The sequence below is a fragment of the Calonectris borealis genome, chromosome 5, assembly GCF_964195595.1.
Source record: "Calonectris borealis chromosome 5, bCalBor7.hap1.2, whole genome shotgun sequence".
NCBI classification, from domain to species: Eukaryota; Metazoa; Chordata; class Aves; order Procellariiformes; family Procellariidae; genus Calonectris; species Calonectris borealis.
This window is the reverse complement of record NC_134316.1, coordinates 13,075,798-13,085,621: the sequence shown is the minus strand read 5'-3', so window position 1 is coordinate 13,085,621 and position 9,824 is coordinate 13,075,798. Positions and strand designations below refer to the sequence as shown.

The window sequence follows — 9,824 nt, the reverse complement described above, 5'->3', positions numbered from 1 at the left end:
ATCAAGACTTGTCAGAGAACAGGGGCAAGATGCAACTTGCCCCTACCCCTTCCCCCCCTAATGAGTACATTAAACTCGAGCTGGCTGTAAATACTACGGTATCTATCCAAAGTCAGTGAAGGGCATCTGATCTGCAAAGGCTTGCTTGGCTAACACAACTCCCATTTCCTTTCACTACTCTCCTTCAAAGAGGAAGGCCAAGGAGCACAGAATGCAGGCACCACTAGTAGTTTCTTGAAAGCCTGTACAACGTAGTGCTGACCACCTCACTTCACATGCAAACTCATCACCTCAGAACAGCATGATCAATCAGGCTTGCAGCTTCCGGAGCCTAGCTCCATTTGCAAAGTCTTCAAAAAAATTGCTGGAATATCAACACCAGCCAAACCTAACTTGAGGCAAATAACCAGTTTTTCAGATTAAAATGGTCTTAAGATTTTTGAGAACTGCCTGACTTTTTTGCTTTGATGTGGTACTTGTTTGTAGTGGCGTTGCAGAACATTCAGTATTAACTACAGATTTAACAAGACAGCAGCTAGTACTCAAGATTCAAAGCAGCAACCGATGACAAGAACAAGCAGGCTTTGTTCCGAGTGTTAACAGACAAATCAGTGACACAGCTCATTCTTAACACTTTTATTCTTACAGTTCTAGGTTTGAACTGTACATGCAGAGTTGCATAAGTCACAATAGAGATTTACAGTGGATTCTATTCTATGGTAGAGTGCAATCCAGAATCCTTAAACAGTATAAAAAACAACTTTAAACATCAAGACCTTGTTAGGAGCAAAAGGGTTAAAGCTTCCCCAAATATTTCAGCTCTCCTAGATACCTAGTTACTAGGTACCGTATGTTAGACATGTTTAGAGTTGAAGAGCTGTATAACGCTAAACAAACTTGAACATCCTGATGTCATACCATCTTTATTAGTTCTTTCCTGCATTTCTGGCAATTAAGAATAAGTCAAAAGCCCTGCCACCTGCAACCAGCTAATACAGACAAAAATAACTACTCCTTACTTGCCTGTTTAGGGTTGTACAGTGTTAAAGAAAATATTCCCTCAATGGCATTTGTATCTCACATCAGCTGAAAAAGCAATGTAACAAAAATAAAGGTATAACATCTTTGAAAATAAATATAAAGAGGGAATGCAGACAAAGTGTCAAAGATTTTTTTTTTGGCAGGTAACATTCATAATATACAAAATATAACTTATTCATATTAGCCAAGGAAACATTCATGAGTTCCTGTAAACTGTTTTAATCCACCTCCTCCATGCGTGATGTGTCATCATCTCCTTCAAGAGGTGGCATCTCCTCAGTAACTGCTGGACTAGCTTCTTCTGCAGCAGTATCATCTTCATCAATGCCTGTTCAGGAAAGACACGTACCATTAATGCCGAGATCGGAACTCAACGCTTTATTCTCCTTTGCACTTCACCTGATCTGAGGGTTCCCCCTTTTCCACTAGTACAAAGAAGCACCAAGGTCATCTCCAGACACTCCATACAAGGGCATGTAACCACACCCAGAGTCTACTAGAGACAGGACAGAATTCTAACTCACCCAGGCCAAGTTTGATCATTCTATAAATGCGGTTGGCATGTGTCTGAGGATCCTCTAAACTGAAGCCAGAGGACAGGAGCGCGGTCTCATACAGCAAGATGACAAGATCCTTCACAGACTTGTCATTCTTATCAGCCTCTGCCTTCTGCCTCAGTGTTTCAATGATGGAATGATCAGGATTAATCTCCAGATGCTTCTTTGCTGCCATGTATCCCATTGTGGAGTTGTCTCTTAATGCCTGCGCTTTCATGATCCTCTCCATATTGGCAGTCCAGCCATATGTACTTGTTACAATACAGCATGGAGAAGTAACTAAACGATTGGACACAACAACCTAGAAAAGTGAATATAAAGCAGAAGTTTGTAATTTAACATTTCACCATGTAAACTTGATTTACTATGCCCACTGATTTCATAGAACCATAGCATCATTTAGGTTGGAAAAGACCTTTTAAGATCATGGAGTCCAACCGTAAACCAAGGTTCAACTTTGAAATGCTGCTGCATGTCATGGAAGACCCAAGACTCACGAGACAGAGCTGAAGAATTTGCAATACCAACTCAAGAGAACCACTTAGCGTCACTAAAAGTCAAAACAAAGACACCTTGTATCTGTAAAGCTGTGTCTTGTGATGTCTTTCAGAAAAGGCAGTTGTAACAGACATTGTTATCTGAGCCTTCGCTGCAGCAACTTCATTTCAGAACAATTAAACAAATCGTTATATATAGACAAACTCAGTACTACTAGTTACCTTTTCTACTTTCTTTTCAAGGATATCTTTCATTATTTTGCAAAGGTTTTCAAACTTGGCTTTCTTCTCCTCCTGTTTCTTTTTCTCTTCCTCATCTTCTGGAAGCTCCAAACCCTCTTTTGTTACAGAAACCAGGGTCTTGCCTTCAAATTCCTTCAGCTGCTGCACACAGTACTCATCAATAGGCTCAATCATGTAGATCACTTCCAGGCCATGTTTGCGAAGACGCTCCACAAAAGCAGAGTTGGCCACCTGATCTTTTGTTTCACCTGCAAGAAGCAAGAATGCCACAGTTGTGGTTTGAGCCTCAGCACTGTAGCATGGCAGCTTGCTTGTTTTCTGGAAGAGCCTATGCAACATTTCCAGTGATGCCTAATGTCCTTACCAGGGGAAAAAAGGGGCAAAAAACAGGTACAAGAAGCTACTGCAAAGATTAGGCTGGCCTGAAGAGACTCAAGCCTTTCAAACTGACACCACAGCTTGCAACACTTCACTGGTTTGACAGTGAATTTCCATTTCCTGAAATGCCAGCTAAGAAACATTTCCCATTCCTGCCAAGGAGGAAAACTGAGAAGCCCTGTACAGCATTTACCTTTTGAAAAAAGCCTTTATATCTGATGCCCAAATAGTCAATTAAACTGGTTTGAGCATTAGATCTTAAGATTTCAGATACTCCTGGCCAAATTTTTTCGCTAAAGCCAGAACACAAAACTATCTTAAAGGCACCTCAAAGACTCTAATAGCTCATTAAATGGTACAGTTCCTAAGGACGGCAGTCAGCACTGAAGCAGTCAGTGTCATCAACAGGGAACATCTTGAGCAGCACTCCCAGCAAGGGCAGAGTTTACAGTATAGAGAAGGTAATTACCTCTGGCCAGTTCTGCTGTCCTCATGGACATAGTACCATATTAAGGAACCGTAACTACAATTTTACTTTACATGGTTTTAACACTGTGCAGCATCCACTTACTTCAGAAATACTATAGTACTTAGAGATTTGGTGGAAGTTACACAGCAAGTTCTGTCTTCTCAGGAGACATGCTAAGGTTTCTCAATCACATACTCAACTGACACCGCAATTAACATTCTGGAGAGCAGTGTAACTTAGTCAGAGTGAAAATGTAACTGCTTTTACAGAATTAATTACATTGTCGCTTTTTTCCCTTAAAATCCCCCAGTTTCTCTCTTTCTAAATTCACCAGGAGAATTGCCATTGTTATTTTCCATTTTCTAACCCAAAAAGATAACCCTACATAGGTACCTGCATTTACAGACAATTTCTGTTACCAACTCACCAGTAATGTAGTAGACATGTTTCTGGTTTTCCTTCATCCGAGTGCAGTAGTCCTTCAGAGAAACCATTTCATCACCTGATGCAGATGTGTAATATCTCAGTAATTCTGAGAGCTTCTTGCGGTTCTGGGAGTCTTCATGTATACCAAGCTACAAAAGTAGAAGATAAAAACTATTAATGATTCCTTTAGGGAAGTGCTAAACTGTGATAATTTAATATTTCAGGCGTAACAAAAATCTGTAGCTTCTACAGACAATACTATTAAGCAGAAAGACTACAAACCTTGATGTTCTTAGAGAACTGCTCATAGAACTTTTTGTAGTTCTCCTTATCTTCAGCCAACTCAGTGAAAAGTTCTAAGCACTTCTTCACTAAGTTCTTCCGGATCACTTTCAGGATCTTGCTTTGCTGCAGCATTTCACGAGAAATATTCAGAGGTAAATCCTCAGAGTCTACCACACCTCTCATGAAGTCTGGAAGACAATGGTGAGAATTAGCTTTCCAGGTCTCAAAGAAATCAAGGTTACCATTCACCACCTATGTGGCTTTGCCCTTTTAAAATTATGAATTGGTTTCTACAGAATTGTAGACAACACAAAACTAAATACTACTTTCTTCAAATGCTCAGATGCTTCCCTGATCAGCTCTGTTTAGGACTCAGCCTTCCCCCTCCCAGATTTCTTTAAATATGAAGGGAAACTACAAAGTTCCTAAACAGTTTCTCTAGTATTTTGGGAAATGCCTTCCTCAAAAACATACTCACTCAGATATTCAGGGATCAGTTCCTCACAGTTGTCCATGATGAAAACTCTGCGTACATACAGCTTAATATTGTTCTTCTTCTTCCTGTTTTCAAACAGATCAAAGGGCGCACGCCGTGGGACAAACAGGAGAGCTCTGAATTCCAACTGCCCTTCCACAGAGAAGTGCTGTGAGAAAGCAAGACGATCATTTTAATTGGTTTCTACGGCTCTCACTTTAGTAACCCTTTAACAGCTCTTCAAACGGAGAAACCAAACAGTAACAGAGATTTCAGGAAAAAACTCAACATAGTAGGCAAGACACTGGTCAGGAACAAGCACATTCTCCAGACAGACATATCGAAGTTCTTTCCATTCAGTTGTTACCAGGCAAGTAGATCCATTCAGAAGACATATTTAGTTCCCTGTATTATATACCGGGCTTCAGGAAGCGTATGTATTCTTACAGCACTTCCCACTACAGACACACGAAAATGACAATTACATCTCACCTACCCATCCCCTTGAGCTGCAGGCCTTTTCAGAACTAAGCGTCAAACCCAAAGAATTTACATTTATTTGAAATCTACTTTAAATTTTACAATTGCATTTGGTAACAAAGCTACAAACTGGGAAGGCTTCTGCACTTACTTTTATTTATAATAAACTGAGGTTTGTATTTGGTTAAGGTTATAAACACAGCCTTAACAGTAACCAGAATAATTGTAGCACAAACTGTCACCCTCACATAGTGGAAGTGTTCTGAACAACAGTATGACTCCAAATACTAAGCAACTTATCCCAGCAAGATCTGAGACAACGGCCTCAGAGATCAGTAGCACGTTTAGCAAACTTCCAGCTTTAGTGGCAACAAACAATTGTGCCCGAAGAAGGACAAGAACTTACTTTGACAGCCAAGTGGTCTTCCCAGTCATTAGTTAGACTCTTGTAGAATTCCCCATATTCCTCATTGGTAATGTCATCTGGATTCCTGGTCCAAATGGGCTTGGTCTTGTTGAGCTCTTCCTGATCAATGTACTTCTCCTTAATCTTCTTTTTCTTCTTCTTATCTCCATCCTTCTTTTCTTCTTCTTCATCAGAACCAACATCCTCAATCTCTGGCTTATCTTCCGTCTTTTCCTCTTTCTCTTCTTTTTCCTCTTCCTTTTCCTCAGCCTCATCATCACTCACTTCCTTATCACGTTCCTTCTCCACCTACGGAAGAGATCATTAGTTCAATTGAGAAACCTCTAAATTTTTTCATTAACAGCCCTACAGTATCCCTTGTAGTCTCACAAAGCTTCACAAAACTGTGTGAACATGGTGTCAAGTTTTCCTCCTGGAATCAACTAAGGACTTACATTCTGAGACACAAGTGGTGTTTTGTTTCCATGTGCTTATGTGGTAGTTTATGCTATTTAGCTTCATTATACTAACAATACATCAACATGTGGTTAATTTACTCAATGCTATGGAGACTGTGATACTACTAGCTTGGTAAAACACATTTTTTCTTAGCTTTGTAAAATAAAGTTGTAATTAACAGAACTGCATTTCAAAAGAGGTACATCCATTAACATCTGTAACAATTTTAATTAACAAAATATGCATAAACTGCTCTTTCTTAAATTTCAAAAATTCACTTGTTTTAAGGTGGCAATACTTCGAATTATTTAGTATTTAAAGCAAGTACATACGAAGAGTGTAATAGGATAGCCGATGAACTGAGAATGCTTCTTCACAATTTCCTTGATTCGCCGTTCTTCCAGGTATTCAGTTTGATCTTCTTTAAGATGCAGGATGACTTTTGTTCCACGGCCCAAAGGTTCACCTAGAAGGGAAGTTTACAGGTTTTACTTGTTTAGGGGCAGAGTAGGCTTTGGCCAATTCTAAAATAAGCCTTCTTTAAAAAGGCACTCCTGTATCAGTAATTTCTTCACCATTGGGAAAAGGTAAGCTTCTGTGTACAGAAACAGCCTTAAGATCAACCTCCTTAAGCCTACTGTACCCCGCATGTATTTCAAATAAGCTTAAGGAGATTTTCACTAATTAGTCTGTTGACACGTCATCTTTCAAGTTTCTGTATACAGAGTTGTTGCAGGAGTCTATAGAAGTATTTCCATGTGAAGTTTGAAAGCTTAATCTTCATCATAATGCCCTATTTACTTCAGGCATTCCCTTATCATATACCAGTAGTTACTCAAGCTGGGAGGGTAAGAGAACAGCTGTGCCTGTGCTGATCTAACACATGACTAGTACTACCCGTTTTACCTGTTGTTTTCGTCTTTTTCAATGCACGGAGTAAGTATCTGAATGCTAGAAATCTTCAGAAAGCATACTCGAGCACAAACATTTAATACTCACCATTATCAAGTCTGACAGTGAAAGATCCTCCAGCTGATGACTCCCAAGCGTACTGCTCATCATCATTGTGCTTGGTGATTACTGTCACTTTTTCTGCAACCAAGTAGGCAGAGTAGAAGCCAACACCGAACTGACCAATCATGGATATATCAGCCCCTGCCTGCAGTGCTTCCATGAAAGCCTTGGTACCAGACTTGGCAATAGTACCAAGGTTGTTGACCAGGTCAGCTTTGGTCATCCCTATGCCTGTATCCACGATGGTCAGAGTGCGATCATGCTTGTTTGGAATCAGGTTAATTTTCAGGTCTTTTCCAGAATCCAGCTTGCTTGGGTCGGTCAAGCTCTCGTATCTTATCTTGTCCAGAGCCTGTAAGAGAAGAGGCAGGCTTTAACACTCCCTGACTATTCCTAAGAATTTCAGTAGTCCTATTGATACAAACCAGTCTAGGAGTTAAGGTACTTACGTCTGATGAATTGGAAATCAGCTCCCTCAGAAAGATTTCCTTATTGGAGTAGAAAGTGTTGATGATCAGAGACATCAACTGAGCAATCTCAGCCTGGAAGGCAAAGGTCTCCACCTCCTCCTCCATTGGTTGGTCTTGAGTCTGCACAGCTTCCGGCATCTGCAAGGAGAGGGAGTTGAAATCCCAACAGCTTGGTGCACATACCCTTTTACATGCAGCGACAATGGCAATCTGAGATAAAGGTATTTAACTACGTGGTTTCAAATACAGTACCACAGGAACACACACACACACACACACACCAGTCTTACTTCCTACCAGTAACAATTCAGGGATTTTAAGGAATGCAGAAACTAGATACAAGATTTTAACACAGACTTGCTTTACATTCGCTTTGGTTCGCGCCATTTAGGGTAACACACGATTTTTCATCTCTCCTCCATTAATTTACAAATTAATATACGACCCTTACTTCCTCTCGTCACAGATCAAGTACGCATTACAAAAAAGAAAAATGCAACCAAGAACGTAGCCCGGCACTTGAGAGATTAGTTGCATTACTCTGTAGTCGATTCTCACAGTAAAATCTCTACTTGTAGTACTTTCCTTTTCGTTACTCCGTCCTACTGATGGACTAGCCGGACTTGACCGGCAACTTGCTGCCTAGGATATCCTCTACAAGACTCGAAGCTCAGGAACGACAGATTCAACTCGAAAAGGAAAACCTCTCCCACCACGACCCCACTTCAATCGCTACAGAACGAATGGAGACCAAACGCAATACTGTAATCCTTAACTAAAACGCTAACAAAGAAAGAAATAAAGTAAATCGATCAGCTATCAGACGTGGCTCCGAACGCCCCAGTCAGGCCGGCGCCCCTTAAGCGATTCGGAGAGCCTCCGGGCGGGAGCAGCCTCCCCGCGCGCCGCCGCGCAGCGCCCCCTGCAGGCTGTCCTCGGAACCATGAAAGATTCTAGAAACTGCCAGAGCCTTCCCCGACCGCCCCCCCCTCCACCCACTCCCTGTCAGCAGCGGCCCCGCGCAGCGCGCACCCCCCGCCCCCCGCGAGCGGGGTGCACTGCCGAACAGCCCCCTTCCCCCGCTCCTTCCCCACGCCTGCCTTAGCCGCTTTCCCCACAAGACCGCCCGCCACACTCCCTCCATCTTGCGCCCTCATGGCCGAGCGCCCATTCATTGAGCGCAAAGCTCCCTCGCCGCCCCCCCCACCCCCGACTACCCTTCCGTAGCGAAGCGGGGTCGGGTTACCCCCCTTGCACCCCTGCGAAGGAGGAGCTAGTCCTGCATGTACACCCCTCAACAAGGAACAGCCTTCTCCGCCCGCCACCTACGCCTCCCTCCCCCAGCTCTGCTAGCGGAAGAACCCCCCCACTAGGAGTTGCCTGCTGTTTTTTCCCCCTCTCCACCACCTTACTCCGGAGACAAAAAAAAAAAAAAAAAATGCGGACTTCGGAGGCATTAGCACCTTACCCCCCCTCAGCCGTACCCCGACTTCGAGACCCAATACCCCTCCGAGCCCACTTCACCTTTACCGGGGACTAAAGGGGGAAAGGGGAAAGGCACGTCCTGCACCACGCGGTTCCCTCTATCATCCCCCAGCACCACGCGGAGGCATCCACCAACCGCTGGCATTTGAGAAAAACGCTCCCTCGGAAGAGCCGTCCCTTGTGTATAACCGGCTGCCGCCACAGCCGCCTCCACCGCTCACCTTTGCAGGGGGGAAGGGCTGCTGGTCTCCTCACCGAAGCTGCGAACGCGCTACACCCTCACCGCTGTGCCTCCACTAGTGCGCGCTCCCCGCCGCCTGCTTGGCTTATATACGCCCGGCGCCGCCTCCTTCCAGAACCATCGGGAACCTTCACTGACAGGCACGGGGGAGGGGGCGGCGCGGCGGTGGGGGGCGACGGGCGGAATGGGGGCGGAGACTCCCCGCCACGCCGCTAAGGGGCGGGATAGAGCCTCTCGCAGCCAATAGTAGCTGTCCGCGAAAGGCGCCCGTCAGAGCGCGAGTCTCGCGCAAGCGTCTTCCAGTTGCCTCCGCTGTCCGGGCGGGGGTGGGGTCTGCGCATGAGCCGGCGGCTGAATAAGCGCGCGCGCCCGCTCCCCATTTGTCCAACCGTCGGCTCGGCTGGGGAGGCGGGGCGGGGGGAGGTGGCAGGCGGGCGCATGCGCAGTGGCCGCCAGGGGGTGGTGGCTGGGAGCGCGCGGCGCTGAGGGGGTGGGGTCCGGGGGGATTGCGCAACCGGCGGATGACGTCATTGGCTGCCCTGAGCCCCTCAGAACGTCCTAGAAGCGGGCGGGGCCGGGCTGGCTGCCCCCACTGCCCCCCAGCGCCTCCCGCTGCGCTGTTGAGAAGGGCCTGGAAGGTGGAGGGGTCCTCGCGCCCACTCCCGCCGAGAGAAGGGCCTAGAATCGGGGCGCGGGGCGGGAGCCGCCTTGTCTGCTCTCAGCCCCCTGCCCCGCTTCGTAGCCGCAGCGGCCGCGCTGTGCCCGCCCGGCCTCGGGCGGATCAGAGGCGCCGGGCGGCTCCGTGCAGGCCGGTTGTGCAGGTGGCTGCGGCTCGGCTTCCCCCTCGGGCCGGGGCTGCAGGGCGGGATGGGCAGGCTGCGGGAGGGCCGGGCGCCGC

At 45.7% G+C, this 9,824-nt stretch overlaps 1 protein-coding gene across 2 annotated transcripts; it reads right to left on the bottom strand.

The window, feature by feature from the left end:
• Window positions 1–621: 621 nt before the first annotated feature.
• On the bottom strand, window positions 622–9,324 carry HSP90AA1 (heat shock protein 90 alpha family class A member 1). Of its 2 annotated transcripts, none has more exons than XM_075151073.1 (11): window positions 8,907–9,324; window positions 7,180–7,338; window positions 6,716–7,082; window positions 6,049–6,182; window positions 5,258–5,566; window positions 4,375–4,540; window positions 3,894–4,084; window positions 3,613–3,760; window positions 2,318–2,586; window positions 1,566–1,899; window positions 622–1,369 (listed from the first exon to the last, which is right to left on the bottom strand). In XM_075151073.1, exons 2-11 carry the CDS (start codon window positions 7,336–7,338, stop codon window positions 1,260–1,262), a joined length of 2,187 nt encoding a protein of 728 aa, XP_075007174.1. In that variant the 5' UTR covers window positions 8,907–9,324; the 3' UTR covers window positions 622–1,259. The 2 variants fall into 2 exon arrangements, with proteins under 2 accessions (XP_075007174.1, XP_075007175.1); XM_075151074.1 differs by having other exon boundaries at window positions 8,725–8,988.
• Window positions 9,325–9,824: the final 500 nt, after the last annotated feature.

What these genes read in the sequence shown, in the direction of transcription:
- HSP90AA1 (XM_075151073.1), bottom strand. Translation starts at nt 7,338, where the DNA reads ATGCCGGAAGCTGTGCAGACTCAAGACCAACCAATGGAGGAGGAGGTG. An exon ending in AAGACCACTTGGCTGTCAAA is followed by an intron (nt 4,541 to 5,257) that starts GTAAGTTCTTGT and finishes GCTTTCTCACAG; the next exon opens with CACTTCTCTGTGGAAGGGCA. An exon ending in ACATGTCTACTACATTACTG is followed by an intron (nt 2,587 to 3,612) that starts GTGAGTTGGTAA and finishes TGCTTCTTGCAG; the next exon opens with GTGAAACAAAAGATCAGGTG.